This window comes from Oncorhynchus keta, chromosome 13 (genome assembly GCF_023373465.1).
Source record: "Oncorhynchus keta strain PuntledgeMale-10-30-2019 chromosome 13, Oket_V2, whole genome shotgun sequence".
NCBI classification, from domain to species: Eukaryota; Metazoa; Chordata; class Actinopteri; order Salmoniformes; family Salmonidae; genus Oncorhynchus; species Oncorhynchus keta.
Genome location: NC_068433.1, coordinates 25,817,940 through 25,839,390, shown reverse-complemented (window position 1 = coordinate 25,839,390; position 21,451 = coordinate 25,817,940). Strand labels below are relative to the sequence as shown.

Genomic DNA, 21,451 nt, shown 5'->3' with positions numbered 1-21,451 from the left:
ACAACTAGCCTTACTGTATGACTGACAACTAGCCTTACTGTATGACTGACAACTAGCCTTACTGTATGACTGACAACTAGCCTTACTGTATGACTGACAACTAGCCTTACTGTATGACTGACAACTAGCCTTACTGTATGACTGACAACTAGCCTTACTGTATGACTGACAACTAGCCTTACTGTATGACTGACAACTAGCCTTACTGTATGACTGACAACTAGCCTTACTGTATGACTGACAACTGCCTTACTGTATGACTGACAACTAGCCTTACTGTATGACTGACAACTAGCCTTACTGTATGACTGACAACTAGCCTTACTGTATGACTGACAACTAGCCTTACTGTATGACTGACAACTAGCCTTACTGTATGACTGACAACTATGCCTTACTGTATGACTGACAACTAGCCTTACTGTATGACTGACAACTAGCCTTACTGTATGACTGACAACTAGCCTTACTGTATGACTGACAACTAGCCTTACTGTATGACTGACAACTAGCCTTACTGTATGACTGACAACTAGCCTTACTGTATGACTGACAACTAGCCTTACTGTATGACTGACAACTAGCCTTACTGTATGACTGACAACTAGCCTTACTGTATGACTGACAACTAGCCTTACTGTATGACTGACAACTAACCTTACTGTATGACTGACAACTAGCCTTACTGTATGACTGACAACTAGCCTTACTGTATGACTGACAACTAGCCTTACTGTATGACTGACAACTAGCCTTACTGTATGACTGACAACTAGCCTTACTGTATGACTGACAACTTGCCTTACTGTATGACTGACAACTAGCCTTACTGTATGACTGACAACTAGCCTTACTGTATGACTGACAACTAGCCTTACTGTATGACTGACAACTAGCCTTACTGTATGACTGACAACTAGCCTTACTGTATGACTGACAACTAGCCTTACTGTATGACTGACAACTAGCCTTACTGTATGACTGACAACTAGCCTTACTGTATGACTGACAACTAGCCTTACTGTATGACTGACAACTTGCCTTACTGTATGACTGACAACTTGCCTTACTGTATGACTGACAACTTGCCTTACTGTATGACTGACAACTTGCCTTACTGTATGACTGACAACTAGCCTTACTGTATGACTGACAACTAACCTTACTGTATGACTGACAACTAGCCTTACTGTATGACTGACAACTAGCCTTACTGTATGACTGACAACTTGCCTTACTGTATGACTGACAACTAGCCTTACTGTATGACTGACAACTAGCCTTACTGTATGACTGACAACTAGCCTTACTGTATGACTGACAACTAACCTTACTGTATGACTGACAACTTCATTGTCCCTTACACTTCAGCTACAATATAAGTGTTTTGTTGCTTTGCCATCAGCATTGTCAATCGTCGTAGGGGTTTTGAGGGTGCTGCAACACACCCTGAAAATGAAAAAAATTATATAAACGCTCAAAATATTGAAAAGAAATTGATTTATGCATATCGGGTCTGGGTGAAAAAGCACCAGGTCCATCACGGAACTGGTCCATTTCCAAAGGCCTTCATCCTCCAATTTACACAGAGATCTATATATAATGATGAGATGCTCATGTCTCCGCCCTAACAATGGGAGTCATTGTCCCAAAGGTGGGAAGGCAGGCAACAAGCTTACGTCCAAAATAAACCCATAGAAACGTATTGGGCTTGTCTTTGGACAGATTTTGGCGAGAGTGAAACCTCTTCCTCTCTGTTAAAACACACACACACACAACAAGCCCCTGCCACTCACAACAAAGTTGTCACTTCTTCACCTCTAACAAGCTGTTTCAGCTCGTTATTTGCAGTTGAGGTTTGGTCCAACGGGATGGGTCACATGGACACAAACACAGAGACATTATTTTACTGTAATAGAGAAGTTACCTTTTTGAACCATACCCTTTTTATTGGGTCTCAGCTCCTTAAATTGCTCGCAGAGCAGACAATACTAAAACGGTAGTATCAATGAACATTGATTCTGGGAAATCAATGCTCAGTTTGTCTTGTGCCCATTGCTGTACCATGATCCGCTCGCAGCATTTTAGTCAAGGATTCTTATATTAGCTGTCTAGTCTGTTTTTATAAATGAGCAATAAGCATAAAACACTTTATAAGGAGTTGGCAACTCATTCTCATTCTGAGAAATAAGGTAGCTAAGCCACTTGATTTCAACATCTGAACAAAGTGGACAGGCCAGCATGTTGTTCAAACAGTTGGAGACAGACAGAATGGTGTGCCGATAGATCCCAGTTAGCTAAACTTGAAATATTAAGGTTAGCTGGCTACTCACTAGCTCGTGGGCTTGTGCTTGAAAATTGTTTGAGACCTGTGCTCATTTTCTATAAAAAGTGAGTTATTATTAGTGAATGTGCACTCTGCGTGGTTGAATTTGTAACAAAAAGGTCATTTTCATAGACCGACTTGAAAGCCAGATCGGTGATTATTGCAAAAAAATCAGGTTAAACTACTGTATTATGATGATACAAAATATATTATGATTGGGTCTTATGGTTGTGGAAGGCTTATATTTACCCTATATAATGTCACAAACCCTGAATTCAATATATTACTCTTGACTGTTTGAAACGCAGTGTATTTGACCTTTTAATTATACAGTATAGCTTATTTAGAGAGAACATTACAAAAAAATCGACACGTATTGTGAATCGCCCATAAGTTTGGGGGGGAATAAGACATATTATTTTTAGGCCATATCATCCAGCCAAAACACCATCTTAATCATTTTTCCAGTAAGACATAGGGCTGGGAATTGGTTGAGACCCCCTTATACAATATTATCACAATATTTTGATGCCGATACATACAGAATGGCAATACCTATCATATCACAATTTATCAGGTACAAGAGAGAGCAATAATACATGCTGGGAGTCATGGAAATAAAAGTGCTGAAAGCATTTTGTCTCACTATTTCTTTCTTTTTTTTAAAGACTAGTCTAAGCTATAAGATGAGAAATACCGAAGTCTTGGCGCAGTTACAGCCAACTAACTACCTGCCAATTTTTGAGAATCTGTACTTTGAGTCAGACTTGATATGTTATAAAAAATACTGCAATACTCAACTGTGTTGATTCCATCCCTAGTAAGAGTAGGTCTACATGCCAACACTACACACAAGCAAAGTCAATGGACCCATAACACAGCGAACTATCCACTGGTTTTTATACCTTACTGAGTGAAATGAAACAAATCGGTGCTGTGCGCTATACTATGACCAGCAGGATGTGATGTCATTGAATGCCAGTGTGCCACAGACCAGACAATGCGATCTCTGTGTATCCGAATGCAGATAGCTTCCGCTACTCCTGTGACATCTGCGGGAAGAAGTACAAATACTACAGCTGCTTCCAGGAGCATCGCGACCTGCACGCTGTGGACGGTAACTGACTACCTACCTACCCTCTTCTCATTTACTCTCCTTTATTGCATTCCTACTAGGCCTTTTTCTATTCTTTGTCTGTTTGGATTCGAATGGTAGCTTGTTCTGCCTTAGACCTGGCACTGCAGTCGGCGTTCCAATTAATCCCAAAGGTGTTCGATGGGGTTGAGGTCAGCTCTTTGGAGGCCACAGTCATGTTCTTCCACACCGATATCGACAAACCATTACTGTATGGACCTCGCTTTGTAAATGGGGGCATTCTCATTCTGAAACAGGAAAGGGCCTTCCACAAAGTTGGAAGCACAGAATCGTCTAGAATGTATGCTGAACCGTTAAAATGTTCCTTCAATGGAACTAAGGTGTGGGGGGAAAAGCAGCCCCAGACCATTTATTCCTCCTTCACTAAACTTTACAGTTGGCACTATGAGTTGGGGTAGCGTTCTCCTGGCATCTGCCAAACCCATATTTGTCCGTCGGACTCCCAGATGGTGAAGCGTGATTTGTCAATCCAGAGAACGCTTTTCCACTCCCCAGAGTCCCATGGCAGCAAGCTTTGCACCACTACAGCCGACGCTTGGCATGGTGATCATTGGCTTGTGTGCAGCTGCTCGTCCATGGAAACCCATTTTATGAAGGTCCCGACGAACAGTTCTTGTGCTGACATTGCTTTTGGAACTCGGTAGTGAGTGTTGCAGCTTTTTTTTATTTTTAAATGTAACCTTTATTTCACTAGGCAAATCAGTTAAGAACAAATTCTTATTTACATTGACAGCCTACTGGGGAACAACTGCCTTGTTCAGGGGCAGAATAACAGATTTTTCCTTGTCAGCTTGGGGATTTCGATCCAACAACCTTTTGGTTACTGGCCCAATGCTCGAACCACTAGGCTACCTGTTTCCCTTTACAGTTGACCGGGGCAGAAATCTGACATACCGACTTGTTGGAAAGGTGGCATCCTATGTAGGTGCCATGTTGAAAGCGACTGAGCTCTTCAGTAAGGCAATTATACTGCCAATGTTTGTCTACGGATATTGCATGGCTGTGTGCTCAATTTTTATACATCTGTGCAATGGGTGTTGCTGAAAAAGCCAAATACACTAAGGTTTTCCAGACCCTAGTGGATTGGCTGTTAATACCTAGCACTGCCTAGCCTGCTTTCTAGCACCTACCTGATGGCAACGCTAACGTGGCTATCCAAATTATCGTGTTGTGGAAATGTACTGTATACCGGACGCAAATAGATTTTATCCCCCCACACCAAACGCAATCACAACACGCAGGTTGAAATATCAAAATAAACTCTGAACCAATTATATTAATTTGGAGACTTATGGCAATTTAGCTAGCTAGCTTGCAGTTGCTAGCTAATTTGTCCTATTTAGCTAGCTAGCATTGTTGCTAGCTAATTTGTCCCGGGATATAAACATTGAGTTATTTTACCTGAAATGCACAAGGTCCTCTACTCCGACAATTAATCCACACATAAAACGGTCAGCTGAGTCGTTTCTAGTCATCGCTCCTCCTTCCAGGCTTTTTCTTCTTTGAACTTTATATGACTATTGGCAACTTTCATAATTATGTGCATTACCACAACTGACCTCAAGTTCATCTATCAATCACCCACGTGGGTATAACCAAAGAGGAGATGGCACGTGTGTATATGCTTCCAAAAGCCAATAAGGAGTGGGAGAGGCAGGACTTGAATCGCGTTCTGCGTCACAAATAAAAGCGACTTCTATTTTTGCGCCTGGCAACGCTGACGCTTGTTGGCGCCATGATTGAATAACATGCATGTGTACATTTATTTTGAAACGCTTGTGCATGCGACCTGAGCGGTCTGGTCAGCATGTAAGCATAAGTATCATTGTTGCCCTAAAAAAAACGATTTCATTAACTTCCACTCATGGTTACTGCTGCTTTAAATAAAGTAACCTCTGTCAATTAACTTGACCTCTTTCTCTCCATATATATTTGTCGCCCCCCCCTTTCACCCCAGACCCATACGAGCAGGTTGTTCTAGGACCTGTGGAAGACGTCAAGGAGGAGGAGCCAGTGGAACCCTTCCAGAAAGTAGGGCCAAGTAAGGCTGCACTGTATGCTGGTCTACTGTTGCTTGGCAGATTAGGGGTTTGTGACTGGGCACATCGTACTTTGCTTTATATACACTACAGTTCAATAGTTTGGGGTCACTTAGAAATGTCCTTGTTTTCCATGAAAACATACATGAAATGAGTAGCAAAATGAACAGGAAATATAGTCAAGACGTTGACAAAGTTATAAATAATGATTTTTAATTGAAATATGAATTGTGTCAAAGAATCCTCCATTTGCAGCAATTACAGCCTTGCAAACCTTTGGCATTCTAGTTAATTTGTTGAGATAATCTGAAGAGATTTCACCTCATGCTTCATGCAGCACCTTCCACAAATTGGATTGGCTTGATGGGCACTTCTTATGTATCATACGGTCAAGCTGCTCCCACAACAGCTCAATAGGGTTGAGATCCGGTGACTGCAGGCCACTCCATTGTAGACAGAATAGCAGCAGACTGCTTCCCTAAATAGTTATTGCATAGTTTAGAGCCGTGCTTTGGGTCATTGTCCTGTTGTAGGAGGAAATTGGCTGCAATTAAGCGCCATCCACAGGGTATGGAGTGATAGCCTTCCTTCTTCAAGATCCCTTTTACCCTGTAAAAATCTCTCACTTTACCACCATCAAAGCATCCCCAGACTATCACATTGCCTCCACCATGCTTGACAGATGGTGTCAAGCGCTCCTCCAGCATCTTCATTAATTTCTGCGTCTCACGAATATTCTTCTTTGTGATCCGAACACCTCAAACTTAGATTTGTCTGTCCATAACTTTTTTCCAATCTTCCTCTGTCCAGTGTCTGTGTCCTTTTTGCCCATCTTAATCTTTTCTTTTTATTGGCCAGTCTGAGATATGGCTCTTTCTTTGTAACTCTGCCTAGAAGGCCAGCATCCCGGAGTCGCCTCTTCACTGTTGACATTGAGACGGGTGTTTTCCGGGTCCTATTTAATGAAGCTGCCAGTTGAGGACTTGTGAGGCATCTGTTTCTCAAACTAGACACCCTAATGTACTTGTCCTCTAGCTCAGTTGTACACTGGGGCCTCCCACTCTCTATTCTGGTTAGAGACAGTTTGCGCTGTTCTGTGAAGGGAGTAGTACACAGAATTGTATGAGATCTTCAGTTTCTTGGCAATTTCTCACATGGAATAGCCTTCATTTCTCAGAACAAGAATAGACTGAAGAAAGTTATTTGTTTCTGGCCATTTTGAGCTGGTAATCGAACCCACAAATGCTGATGCTCCAGATACTCAACAAGTCTAAAAAAGGTCAATTTGATTGCTTCTTTAATCAGAACAACAGTTTTCAGCTGTGCTAACATAATTGCAAAAGGGTTTTCTAATGATCAATTGGCCTTTATAAAATGATAAACTTGGATTAGCTAACACAACGTGCCATTAGGACACAGGAGTGATGGTTGCTGATAATGGGCCTCTACGCCCATGTAGATATTCCATAAAAAATCTGTCGTTTCCAGCTACAATAGTCATTTACAACATTAACAATGTCTACACTGTATTTTTGATCAATTTGATGCTATTTTAATGGGCAAAAAAAAAATCCTTTTCAAAAACAGACATTTCTAGGTGACCCCATACTTTGAAATGTTGTGTGTGAGATATATAGACAGAGATATGTAGATATATCTATGTAGAGAAATATATCTCTACACACACACACAGTGGTTCTTCCTATAAAAGTTGGCGTACTGCTTGCAGGCTGCTGCAAAATTCTATGGCATGTTATTTGTCAGCCATTGTTCCCATTAATGGTAGTACTAGTTTGCCCACCAGAGGGCATCTTTGAGACGCTAAGTTATAGAAATTACTTGGAGCTGGTGGCCTATGAGTCAAAGGGAGCCTTGAATAGCACAGACTATATGGGACAGATTTTTTTCATTTGATAATTTGATGAATATTATGGGTTTTCTATTCCAAGAAAAACAAATGCATTTCTTACTGTAGCTGTTTTAGCGTAACTTATTTGCAGCAAGGCCTACTTAAATATACAGTATATCAATCATTAATTTGTGCATGTCATCACACAGCATACAAGTCATCCATGTCTTTAAATACAGTCAAGCATTTTAGTTATAAAACTAAATAACAAAGGGAGCCTTGATTAATTTTACAATCACAGCTAAAGTGGTTTAATTAAGGGTTTGAGTTAATATGGTGCTGTACAACGAAAATATGGTGCTGTACAACGTGACCGGTTGGAGTAGGCTTAGGCTATTAAGTAACTGCGAGTGAAGAGCAAAATAATCCTTACATTTCCACATAAAAATCTGATTTTTAAAGACCAGTCCCCATGCGCTGTCATTCAGTGATTTTATTCCCATAGTAATTTGTTATGGAGCCATCCAGATGTGGTTAGAAAACAGTGCATTTGGTGGGCTATGCAAAAGAGATGGGAGAATTGACATGCCTCGCAAACATTCATTAATACTGTACATTTAAAGTCCCTAAACTCGGCAAGTCTTTTGTCCTGCTGAGAGCTCACCGGTGTGCCTGGAATGGATTGTGACTCAATTTTGTTCTTCGCAATCTTCAAAGTGTAATTTTTCGCCTGGCTCTCCGCCAATGCCGCCTGGCTCTCCGCCAATGCCGCCTGGCTCTCCGCCAATGACGCCTGGCTCTCCGCCAATGCATCAGCTGTAGCCCGTATTGCTACCCTCAGAATTTCGCTTTGTAGCTTAATTCATTTGATTAATATTATGGTGTTTCTATTTCATGAAAAAACCTTTCTTATTGTAACCGATGTAGGCCTAAGTGTTTCCGTTATGAAAATATGGCACTATTCAGTGCCATTTATTCCCTAGTTTCCTGCTGATAGTTGAAATAAACATCTGCATTTTGAAAGTGGTTTTATAATTTTATTAACAAAAGCATGAAGATGTTGATGAACAAATACTGTACAGTATATGCTTTATCCAACATTTTGCAGTTGCATGAGGTTTGGAGTTAGAAATGTACAACTTTAGAGTACTTAATACATTGCAAGTTGCGGGGATTTTCTTTTCACACCTAGCCGAGCTACTAGACTATCCTTTTTGTAAAAGTATGAAGTCTATTGTCCTGCTAATAGCCCATCATGGAATCATTGTTTGCAGAATTCACAGCTTGCTACACTTGTGAAAAACAAAAATGCCTTCAGCTGTCCATCACTACTATAAATAAAAACACAGCATCTACAGTGGCACAAATATATAATGGAATTTGATAAAAAGGTTAATGCACATCATTTTCAATCTTATACTAACAAGTGGTTGCCATGGTGAATAATCCAATAATAATTGGTATGACACGGTTCTCGGAACTCATTATGGGGCAGTTTCTAAATGAAAATACTTGTAGATCAATAATATGTCCCTGTAGATCTAATTAAATTGAGGATTGGAGGATTCTAAATTAATATCTAAGGGGCATTTTTCATTAGGGCAAATCTGGTATGTGATATTGAGTTAGATATTCTCTAAGATTATACATTTCTTAGGGGCATTTCTATAATTATAATGCAGGAATAATAAAAATAATCATCATCATAATAATAATCCCACAACTCATTAACTGACTACTATCTTCAATATAATCGTTAATTCAGAAGGTTAAACCCATAGGTTTTAGGCCTGCAGTAGGTTGTAATAATCCCTGCCTTCTGGGAATGTTAAATCCAAAAGTTATGGGTGACGATAGAATTTTGGCTGTCAGAAGTATTAGAATCAAACAATGTCAGCCTTTTTAAATGCTCTATTGTCCAAATGTTTTTAAAGTGGGTGTGGGCGATGGAGAGAAACAAAATGGTGCAGTTTGAGGCCATGAGGTGGAGAGTTATGCGGGTGCTGGATATAAAATTAGTGCAAAATAAAATAAGGAAAAATGAAGCTTGCAACACGCATCTGATTTATTCATTACGAATAGGGTTTTGTTTACATTCTTCACTGTAACCACAATGTCACAAATGATTGAACACACACATGAGCAGATTACACACATGAGCAGATGAATTTGGTAAAAACATTTATTAATTAAGACTATCAGAAAGAATGTTGATACTTATGTATTTTGATCCAAAGCCATGAATGAGTGAGTCACTCACTGACAAATCCTCGCTGGACTTTCATTCCGTTTCTTCATCACATCAGCAAAGGACTCTGTTTCAGAAACTCCCTTTTATATAGAGGGGCTATTACTCGTTCACACTGGTAAATAAAGACCGTTTGTTATTTATAATGTTTTTAGAGGAAGATAAACCAAAACCTTTTTTTTTTTTTGAAAATCAAGGGTTTTTCTTTATTTTTCTTTTTTCTACATTGTAGAATAATAGTGAAGACATCAACTGTGAAATAACACATATGGAATCATGTAGTAACCAAACAAGTGTTAAACTAATTCTAGATGAGAGCCAGTTTCATCATAGGCGCTTAATGGTTTTTGCGACTGCACTTGAAGAAACTTTCAAAGTTCATAATTTTCTGGATTCACTGACCTTCATGTCTTAAAGTAATGATGGACTCTCTTTCCTTATTTGAGCTGTTCATGCCATATATGGACTTGGTCTTTTACCAAATAGGGCTATCTTCTGTTTACCACCCATACCATGTCTCAACACAACTGATTGGCTCAAATGCATGAAGAAGGAAAGAAATTCCACAAATGTACTTTTAACAAGGCACACCTGTTAATTGAAATGCATTCCATGTGACTACCTCATGAAGCTGGTTGAGACAATGCCAAGAGTGAGCCTAGCTCTCAAGGCAAAGGGTGAAGAATCTCAAATATAAAATATATTTATTTTTGGTTCAGATTACTACATGACTCCATGTGTTATTTCATAGTTTTGATGTCTTCACTATTCTACAATGTTAAAAATAATTTAAATCCTTGAATGACTAGGTGTAAACTTTTGACTGGTACTGTATATTTTATTTGTATTCAAAGTAGTTTTTTTAATATCTGAAATCCTACTTTTGCAGTGTGTTAAGGAAATGTAGTTTTGTCCTCATTTAAATTGCAATGCAATTTTGCTCTCAAGATGGGTATAATTAGTACATATAATTTATGACTGTAATAACATATTATTTAGATGTCTATCAATGTCCCAACTATTGAAAATGAAGGAAACCATTTCAGTGAACCACCAAGGATGCTACTCTTAACATTGCAGAATGAGATTTTGTAGATTTATCGCATGCAAATGTGATATTTTATGTAACCACTTTTTCTCATTGTCCCCCACAGAAACGGGAAGCTACGAGTGTGAGTTCTGTGGGAAGCAGTATAAGTACTTCAACCCATACCAGGAGCATGTGGCTCTTCACCAACCAATGAGTAAGTCATCTCACAGGTGTACAAAAGGGACTAGTCGTCTGTTGTAGTCAATAACCTCCCTCTCTTACCTATCAAACTCACTGGCGTCCTCAAATCACTTCTCATTGGTTCATGTAAAGTAAAATAATGAACCACTATTTATTTGATGATAATGACAACTCTCTTCCCACAGATTTCTCCTTTGATAATATGAAGTCGCCTCGATCACGTGGAAGTGTGGATGGAAACATGGACGTTAGCAAATTCAGTGCTACTAAATTAGAAACAGGTATGGAGAACTGGCCTGGGATCTGTGCTTAAGCAGCTTGCACTCTCACAACTGAGACTTTAGCAATCACTGCGCGTGAACGAATACAGTATAATGTATACCACTGAAAGGTGTAAACTTTTAGACCATCAAATAGACTTGCAAATTTACCCAAATCGTGGGTAGGTTCAATCAAACCCCACAAACAGTGAAGGCACTGTATCTAAGCTGTAACATCATTTGACATCACTGTAAAAGTGTGGGCGGCAGGGTAGCCTAGTGGTTAGTGTTGGACTAGTAACCGTGAGGACATGTAAAACGGCTAAAAGCGATATGCAAAATGAAGAGTAAATCAGTACTAATTTTTTTTTTAATGCAGGAGAGTTCAACAGCAAGTAAGTCTATCAAAGAATGCCCTCGTCTTTTCAAAATGTGTGGATATAAAAAAAAAAATTAAAATAAAATGTCCACTTATCAAACCAGAAGCCGTCCATACCAAATACTATACACTATACATCTGTCGTTCTGCCCCTGAACAGGCAGTTAACCCACTGTTCCTAGGCCGTCATTGAAAATAAGAATTTGTTCTTAACTGACTTGCCTAGTAAAATAAAGGTAAAAAAAAATATATTTAAAAAATCCCGCGGAACTATTCCCCTCAACCCCACCTATTGGTAGCTGGGTAAAAAATATTTAAATATTGAATGTCTGCTTTTTTTTTGAGCATGGAGAAGTTATTCATACTTTCTGAAGGCACTGTATCTAAACTTGTAATATTCATGGTCAAATTACCGGGGCCCACATTGATTTTATTAGCCACTCTCACTGTGATGTCATATTAAAAACGTCAAACATTTATCTTTGCCCCATGGCAGAATGAGTAGAATTACATGAAATTAGTTATACAATTGCAAAATCTTCTCTCCGCCCCATGGCAAAACTTGCATTTAAACTAACATTTTCACTTTTTTCTCTCCGATGTTATTAAGATGGGGGCCGCTGGACAGGTGGGTTGGGGTGGGGCACTGCAGCCCCTCATGAGGAGTTCACATTTATTGTAGTCCCCATCCCAGCCATAAACCAAGGCTACAATCTCCTGCCGTAATCTGAAACGCAGCCTTAGCGCCTCTTATCTATCATATCGCTCACCTGATCAGTTCCTATCTCTCTCCACTGAGCAGTTTGTCTATGGAGAGCTATTTAAAGCTTGACAGTCTCTCCTAGCGCACAGATATGGGTCAAAAGAGAGAGTGGAGAGGAGTACTCGGACCCATATTTAAACGCTATGGGTGAATTCTCATTTTATTTGAAAAAAATTGTGAAGAAAAGGGAGTGAATCATACCAAGGACATGATAGAATTCAATACAGAGTATAGTGAGTGTTTCACTATGGATTGGTATTGTGTAGGCTTCGGAAATCATCTATAGCGTCAATATCCAATACTATTGTATGATATGTATCCACCTGCTTTTCACCCATGTGTTGTCAGTCACTCAAAAAATACAGTAGGTCTGCACTCAGGTATTTTTAGTGTATGTGGACTAACTGGTTCTACGCACCAGGTAGGAAATGTTTCGGGAGCACGCCATGGTTTTCCTTTTTCCTTGTCAGTTCAAACATTGTTTATCTTTCACAGACAGTCCCTTTAGTCGGAAAATGGAAAGCAAGACCCTGTCCAGCCTGGTGGACACCAACAGTTCCCAGAACTCAAGCGGTAAGCACCGAGGCACTTCTCATAAGCTGTGTGCCTGTGTGTTTTATGAATGTCTTTCTGCACAGATGTGTTCTTACTGAGACCTGGGTAGAACACTGCGGTAGATGGAGAGTGAATCAGACAGGAGTGTGAGTGTTGGTTTAGTGTCCAAGCACATTCAAATTGAGGCCTTGGTCTGATTCTCTACCCCTCTCCCTGAAGTACACACTCATTTTCTCCCCCTTGTGGATAAACAAAATAATTGATTGGCTTAGAAATATGGGGTAACATTCTTTAGCCAATGCTTACATCAATCGAATGCTTTTAACTCCACAAGGGGAGGAGAACAATTGCACACTCTGAAATTGGTGACAAGTAGGGAATCTTATCTAAAAATCCATGCAATGTCTGTGATGTCACTTTCTCACGCTCTCCCTCAGGTACTCCAAGCCCCCTGGTGGCCGGTTCGTTCCCTGCATCACAGAGTGAGTCCACCTCTCTCGCTGCCTGCCTGAACACAAATGTGACCATTTCACCCTCTCCGTGTTTTCCTACTCACTTGTCATTTCTTCAGTCTCCCTGTTAATTTGGGCTTGTCACACTTGCACCTCCATTTTGTAATTGTTTGTGATCCTGTAGTAGTTGATGTGAAGGTTTGGATTTGGGCAGGTTACTCCATGGTGAATTGGAAGAGACTATGTTGGCATAACTGTTTTTTTTAGTGTTGTCGTGGCAGCAGATGACTTATACATTACTCCAGCTGGCCATACTGCTTCTGTGCCCTTCAGCAAAAACCTGTTACTATTGACAAGCCAGTTGGGAAATGTCAAGAAAAAGGTATTAAATTAGGCAAGCAATCAAATGATGTTTATTTATTTACATCTTTTTGCAAATGCATTAGTCACAAAGTGCTTCAGAACAATCCGGGCCTACAGCCCCCAAAACCCCAAAGACAAGGCGACAGTGGCAGAGACCAAGTCTCTAGGTAGGAAGACTCAATCACTCCTCAATGGCATAGATAGATGATATTAAGTAGGTTTAACATGTGTTTTATATGTGTTAAAATTAAACATCTTGTCACAGTGGCCTAGATCTTGGACCACTCAGGGGATAGACTGGGCAGGTCCACAGTGGATGTGCTCTTGTTACAATACGGGAACCCTTTTTTCTGGGCCTTGTGTTTCTAGAACCCTACACATGTGGCGCCTGTGGCATCCCGTTCCAGTTCTACAACAACCTGCTGGAGCACATGCAGTCCCACGCTGGTGAGTTACCTGCACCTCGAGGGACAGATACAGCACCAGACTGGCTGTAGCCCAAGTGTAACACTAAAGTGTAACACTGTCAGTCAAATGGGTTGGAGAGGGGCTTTCAGCAGAAGTGGAAATGTACTGTTGTAATGGCTCAATACTTCAGATACTGTATTTCCAGCTATTGGAATTGCTTATTCCTTTGCACAAAGCTCAGCCAAATTAGGTGGCCGAAATAGCTGCTGGTACAGCACTCCAAGCTAAAACGCACAAATTCCTAGGAGAGAGAAGGGATATTTTCATCTACACTTTGATTTTTGCATTTTCTAATTTAATTTTTTGCATATTAAATTGAGTATGCTCTTTGTTACAACCATTTCACCCCTGTTGTTTTATAATGTGTAGCCACTATTAGAGGCTAGTGGTTGTTTCCTAACCCTATGTAACTATCTGTTAACTTTCGAGCTAGTAGCCAATAGCCAACCCTCTGGTTATTAACTTTTAGCTAAATCCATTGTAGCTCGTTGCTAGCTGGCCCATTAACAATTAGTCATTAGTTAACCCTTTAGCCAACCTCATGTTATTATTAGCAATTAACCAACTTTTAGCTGTGGACCTTCTCTATCACAGAATGCTAACCCTCTATCCCCCCAGCGGATAATGAGAACCACACCAAAGGGGGGTCTCCAAAGACATCACCAGGCCCAGCCTCACAGGACCAACTGTGGAGGTCCCCCCAGCCCCAGCATCAGGCCCAAGCTCAAATAGTTCAAGTCCAGATACAGGCTCAGCCCCAGCCAACACAGAGAAACCACTACACCAACCGTGAGTAGGCTACTATTCATGAATGTCATAGTCATGCTGCTTATGAATGAACACACTTAGGCCACACTGCCTATGAAAACGCACTCAAACTCGTTCTCCTCTACCTCATTTTCCATCTATTTTTCTATTTCTCCTTTCACTCTCTCCTCCTCTCACTGCTCCTCTCCTATGCCTCTCTCTATCCACAGAGAACAGTGGTGGACTACCAGAGAAGGAAAGGCAGCAGGTGGCTGAGCGTCTCCTCAGGGTGATGTGTACAGACCTGGGCGTCCTCAACATGCTCAACAGCAAGGACTTCCTGAAGCTGGCCCAGACTCTAGTGGACACGGGCGCCCGCCACGGTGCCTACTCCACCCGCGAAGCCCTGGGCAACATGAGCTCACTGGCCCTGCGCCAGCTTCCCCGCATGTACAACCAGATCAAGGTGAAGGTGACCTGCGCCCTGGGCTCCAACACCTCACTGGGCATCGCCGTCACCTGCCACTCCCAGACAGTGGGGCCTGACGCCTGCCTAGTGCTGACAGCCTACCAGGTGGAGGGATCCAGGCTCAAACGCTATGTTCTAGGTGTCAAGGAGGCAGACCTGAGGGAGGGACCTGAGCAGGTACACCAGTGGACCCAGAACGTGCTGTCGGAGTTTGTCATGTCGGACATCCGCACGGTGTACGTGACTGAGCCGAGGGTGTCGGGAGTGGGGGGCTCGCCGCTGGGTGGAGGTGGGCGGGGGAGGGTGTGTCTGCGATGCGCCGGGTGCTCGCTGGGTGTAGTGGTCCAGGCGGTGCTTGGGAAGCGCAGCCTGCAGGCGCGGGGGCTCCACGAATTGACTGAGCTGCTGGCTACCTGCCGTGACATTGCTGCCTCCACCAGCCTCTTGTTATGTGACGACTCCACCAGTGCCACTATCGACGAGGGCACGTCTAACCCCTCCTCTCCCCCCAGGCCTAGCCCCACCCCTCCCTGCTGGGACCGCACGGCTGAGGCCCTGCTTCAGGTGCATGCCCACTTTGAGCAGATATGTGAGGCATACGGGAGGAGCAAGGCCACAGCTTCTACGCTGCAGGGCCTCAACAAACACCTGCTGGGGACGCTGGCCTGCCTGCTGGCCCCTCTACGCCTTGCCGCCCTGGAGCTCAGCAGTCAGAGGAGGCCCACGCTGCAGCAGGTGCTACCTGTCTACCTGCGACTGGAGAAACTGTTCACTTCCAAGGCTGGGGAGGTGGGGACCGCCAGCAAGCTCTGCCACTACTTCCTGGAAGCCCTGAAGGAGAACTTTAAGGTGGAGAAAGCCCACCAGGTAGCCATGGTCCTGGATCCTCAGCTGAAGCTGCGTCCCGTCCCGGCCTACCAGCATGAGGAGATCATCGCCCGCGCCTGCGAGATGGCCACAGACCCCCACGATGGGGGGCAAGCCACTGGTGGGGGGTCCGGAGGTGAGGATGTGGATGGACCCTCAACACCCAAACGGCTTAGAGTGAACGTCCCCGGGGGTGGAGTGAACACCAGAGGGGTAGTAGCTGTGTCATCGGAGGCATCGTCAGATGAAAGCCAGACCCAGGTGAGACAGGAGGTTTTCCAGTATCTGGCTGAACCACTCCTCCAGGGCACCACCCCAGACCTCTTCCACTACTGGAGCACCGTGGTGGGTGACCGCTTCCCCAGACTGGCACGCCTAGCACTGTGGCTGCTGGCCGTGCCCGCCGTGGGCATCCGCAGCGAGTGTGTGAGTGTCTGTGAGCAGAGCCTGGCCATGAAGAGGAGACAGCAGGTCACCACTGAGGAGATGAGCAAACTCATCTTCCTGCGCTCCAACATGGCCTGAACGTTAGCCTGACCACCAACGCTGACCTAACCATGACCTCTCCACCAATGAATACAGACCATCTACATAGGGATAGGGGAACCCTGAGGGGCCATACTCGTAAACTTTTGCTTCGACCCAAGGTTTATACCTGTTGTCTAAAATGGCTAGCTGCTAGCATTTCTCATAGGCCAACCTGGCACAATTAGTTATGATGCTGAGGTCAACCAGCTGAGCACATCATTAAATTATGTAAAAGATTCTGTATCGGCCAATTCAAATCATTGACATAGTTGGATGTGATCTAGCACATTTTCACGAAAGCGTCCTTGCCAGAAGTCCACAGGCAAGTTAGTAACTAGCTAGTTCACAGTGTAGAGCGTCTGGTTCCTGACAATTGTCACAACTTGCGGCGTAGGTTCGAATCCCCCATGGGATGTTTTATTTTATCAAACACCTGGACTGGTTGGATACTGTTCCAGAAGGTGAGGAATAGGGGGATATTCTCAAGATGCTGATCTGGTTAGTGCCAAATGCAACAACCAAGAATTATCAGCAGTTGAATGGCTTAAAAGTCCTAGGATAAATGTCAAGGATGTTAAGGGTGTTGCATATGGTGCTAGCTAGTAACCTCTATTATTAGTTGAGCCTTAAAGAACTTTCTCTGTCTTTCGCTGAATCACTTCTAGCCTAGTCTCGTCCACCAGCCGGCTCTGCTTCTGTCGAGCAGTATGGTTTCACAGCGCCTCAGAATGAGACTTGATTGGAAGTCTATGGCAGGAGCAGATGAAACAAGCACTGGTTTTAATTGACTGGTCTGTTTCCATCACCATCTAACCATTAGTTAGATCCTCTTCCCTACATAGTGGACTTCAAAGCATGAGCAGCGCAAGTAATTTAAACAAGGAAGTAAGTTCAGAAAATCTGAAAGTATGCATCTTATAAATGGTTTTCACATATCAAAGGCATATGCCCGAACTCCGACTCGACTGGGTTTCCCAAAAGTAATATGGTCAATGTGATAACATTTTATTTAGATATTTTAAAATGTCCCATGTAATACAGCTGTAGCGGCTCTCTACATTGACATATAATTCATTTAGCAGACATTCTTATCCACAGCGACTTATAGTACTGGGTGTATACATTTGTATAATTTTTTTTTTTTTTTTTCATACTGGTCACCCGTGGAACTCGAACCCCCAGTCCTGGCATTGCAAGTGCCATGCTCTGCCAACCAAGCTACATGGGATCACAGGACCGCTCTCTCCTCGATTTTAACCACACACACTTTTCAAGTCTCACTTTATTGCACTGTGTTACCAGGCGAGGTTACTTCTGACCTTAGACGTCATAGTCAACATCATGCCTTCACATGATCAAATTGCCTTCTTTTCATCCATGGCTTAAAGTTGTCTGACTTTAGTAACTACTTGAAGGACTAAGCTAGGCATGCATACATTAGACAACGATACAAGTCTTTACGTCGTTGGCCCACTCACATTATGCAAATTGTCTGCATAATCTTGTCACCCTGATGTCTGCGACAGGTGTGCTCACATTACACCAGTTTGCTCACATTGTGTCATGTCTAGACCCCTCCTTGTCCTATTTCCAGATGTGTCATGGCCACCTCCTACTATGTGGCTGTAGCTGAGCAACGGAGGACAAGTTGCAAGTCACATTGTAGCACCCCCCTCACTACGCAAGATACGACAGAAAATTTTGTGCAGCAAAATAATCGGGACCTAAAATGTGGATCGGGACTGTGCAAAACCCATAATCGCACCCAATCACATTATGCGACCTACGGCATCTTGGTTGGAGCTTACAACATCACGATTTACCTGCGATTGTAGTGGATCCCAAATTGTGGCAAAATCCCAGTTTATAATCGCATGATGTATGGTCAGCTTAAGGCGAGCGTGGCCTCCGGTGGTTGTGTATGGCCTGGCCTCAGATTCGTTTTGGACAATGTTGCGATTCAACTCCACTGTGTTACTGAGTGACTATACTGAATGACTTGACAGTTGGGGTGGGTATGTTTGGGAACTCGTTGGTCTGATTGCCCCTGGCTTGTTAGTGGCATCTTTCTACTTTTTCATTGTGGTGTCTTTCAGTCTGGTCCTCAATTGTCTTTAGCCATGTTGTTTTTAGACCGTCTTCCACTACACCAAGCATCATGTGTCTTTATGTACTATGTCAGTTTCTCATATTTATTAGTCTTTCTTAGACTTCATTTGTTGTTTGTACTTTTTACATCAAAGATAGACCCATGTGTTAATTTATCCAAAAGCAAATAGTCCAAAGAAACGTACTGGTGTGGCTGTTATGGTTTCATGCTTTTAATTAATGCACTGGATTTGTTTATGATTTTGATTGAAGGATTAAATGTTTTGCCAATGTATGTTCAACCTTCCCCGCACTTGAATTTTGTCTGTCCTCCGTTCAGAGAGACACTTTCTAATTTAGGAGTCGAGTGTGTGAAATCGTTGTTGCCTTTGTACAAACTTGCACAAATTAGTTGGAATGTGCATAACATCTCAAATGGCTTGACCAATGCTATATTGGAAGTGAGTGTGACACACCGAGGTACATCTCGATAACCTTCCCATTCAGTATAGATAGTTCAGACTTAACTTTCCTCTGTCCAAAGCAGTGGTGTGCTTTTTTGTAACCTCAAATTCTATGACTGAAGGACATGCAGTAAAGGCTCTGGTCTGTCCGACATGATGATTTTTGGATATGTCCAATATGATCAAATAGTAAGTGTAGCATATAGATAATGGAACTGAAATTGGTGTTTTAGTTTGGTCTCTTCTTTTTTTTGCAACCGTAGTGAATGGATTTTACCTGTAGATCTTAAATTAGGATTTCAAGCAAAAAATGATCCTGAACACCCAGTCGGTCGTTGATGTCGGTATCTCCAATACTACTACTACGATTGTCTCATACGCTTTCTTTGGTAAGATTAGAATTATTACAAGATATGCATGTAATCAATATTAGAGTACTGATCTATTCTATCATATAAGCCAGTGTGTTTCTTCTAAGACGGAACAGTTTCAGGGGGTTAGAAGTTGCTCCTAGGCACAGATCTAAGATCTGCTTAACCTCCAAAAATCCTAGCTTTAAACATTAGGGGCAAAGGCACAAACTGACTTTAGCTCAGTCTAGGGGCAACTTTGACGTACTCCTTTCAGGGGTAGCAGTATGTAAATACAAGAGAACTGCTGTTTTATTCCACTAGAGGGAGCAAGTGTTGCAGAAATGGGGAGCATCGTTGATAACACCATACCTCTTTTTATAAACTAGCATTTCAAAGGTTTTGATACTCACAACTCAAGCTAAATACTGTTATAGAGAACTCAATTCAAACTTAAAAGAATAAAAATAAAAAATGCTGCTAACCTATGGCTTCACAGGAACACAGGTCGCAATCTTTTTCCATTAGGTGTGTTGAAAGAAGATGCAAATGTTAATTGTAAATACAAGATGGCTAACATGAATAGTCTTTCCCTCATGTTCACAATTTTTGATGCTCAATTGGAATTGAGAATAGTCTGTTGTGTTATTTTATGGAGACTTGTCATTCTTTTCTTTTTATACTCTGCTGGGCTGCAAAAAAAAAAATATTTCAAGTTTATTTTGATTCCATAATTTGTCATTTTATCACGCTTTGGCAAATAGTTTTGTTCCATTTTTGTGGATTTGAGTTGTCTTATCGGTAGGCTTAATTTATACTTTTGTAGTGACACTATTTTTATACTACTGATAGGATCAAGAGTCTTTTGTCAGGCGTGACAGCGCTGTACAATGTTATGAAATACATTACCCACTGTAGTATGTGCTGTGTGAATAAACTGGCTGAAATTAACCTCTGGCTGTGCAGTGTCCATGCATTGAGTAGAGTGTGTGTAAAAGACAGAAAGGGCTCTTAACATATAGACCAAGTTAGTTAGCCCCTCCATTCAGATATGAACATGATGAGACTGGTGGCTGCTTTTCAGTGGCATAGAAAGAGAGGGCTCCCACATGGAGAGGGAGAGCAAGGCCTTACACAGTGGCTGAGTGAGACTGAGGGGGCGAATAGGCCTTACATAAAGGCAGAGTGAGAGAGAAGACTCACTTGCAAGGAGAAAGAGAGTGAGGCCTTACAGAGAGGCTGGTTGGTTGGAGGTGCGTGCAAGGGTTCCCCGGGGGCCACTGGTGAGAGGGGGAGTGTGTGTGTCTCGGCCTGCTGTCTTTCTTCCTCCCTTCGCACCCGGGTCACTGAGCCCCTGAGGCACTGCAGACTGCAGCCATGCAGAAACACCCGTGCTGGTTTCCAAGGTTACTTCCACCACAAGCCTACCCGCGAAAGCTAATTCACAGCACATGCGCCCATCTTTGTCTCCCCTTCTCCCTCCCCGCCCCACTGCTGAAGGTGAGTTTTTCCACACCGTTTAACCACAGTTGGATGTTTGCTTAAAGCACAAAGTGTTGGGAAACTCATTTTAAGTAATTTAGAAAGAAAAGAGATGGAGGAAAAAAAAGACCCACCACTCAGACAATTATGTCCCATTATGCGCTAGTGGGAGAAGTTGTTGCAGATCGGCTCTCTCTAGGTGTAGTATCCAAATACAGGTAACTGCCAAAATAAAGGAACACATTCTTCTATGAGAAATTCAATAATTTTGTGTTTTTTTGTTGATGGTGGTGGAATACGGTGTCTTGGGTACCGCTCCAGAACCTCCCATAAGTGTTCAATTGGATTGAGAACTTTTCTTATACCA

General features: G+C 42.3%; 1 protein-coding gene across 5 annotated transcripts in view; it reads left to right on the top strand.

Annotated features, from left to right (window-relative positions):
• Nucleotides 1-20,553, top strand: part of LOC118387537 (zinc finger protein 618-like) — a 39,088-nt gene extending 18,535 nt beyond the window's left edge. For 3 of the 5 annotated variants that reach the window (XM_035775994.2, XM_035775993.2, XM_035775992.2), the window contains 10 exons: nt 3,354-3,443; nt 5,440-5,523; nt 10,773-10,862; nt 11,035-11,130; nt 12,747-12,824; nt 13,244-13,288; nt 13,705-13,788; nt 13,991-14,068; nt 14,708-14,878; nt 15,067-20,553. In XM_035775994.2, the coding sequence (XP_035631887.1) occupies nt 3,354-3,443; nt 5,440-5,523; nt 10,773-10,862; nt 11,035-11,130; nt 12,747-12,824; nt 13,244-13,288; nt 13,705-13,788; nt 13,991-14,068; nt 14,708-14,878; nt 15,067-16,697 (2,447 nt within the window). In that variant the 3' untranslated portion in view covers nt 16,698-20,553. The remainder of the gene's footprint in view (nt 1-3,353; nt 3,444-5,439; nt 5,524-10,772; nt 10,863-11,034; nt 11,131-12,746; nt 12,825-13,243; nt 13,289-13,704; nt 13,789-13,990; nt 14,069-14,707; nt 14,879-15,066) is intronic. The other 2 variants (XM_035775995.2, XM_035775997.2) reach the window with 2 other exon arrangements.
• Nucleotides 20,554-21,451: the final 898 nt, after the last annotated feature.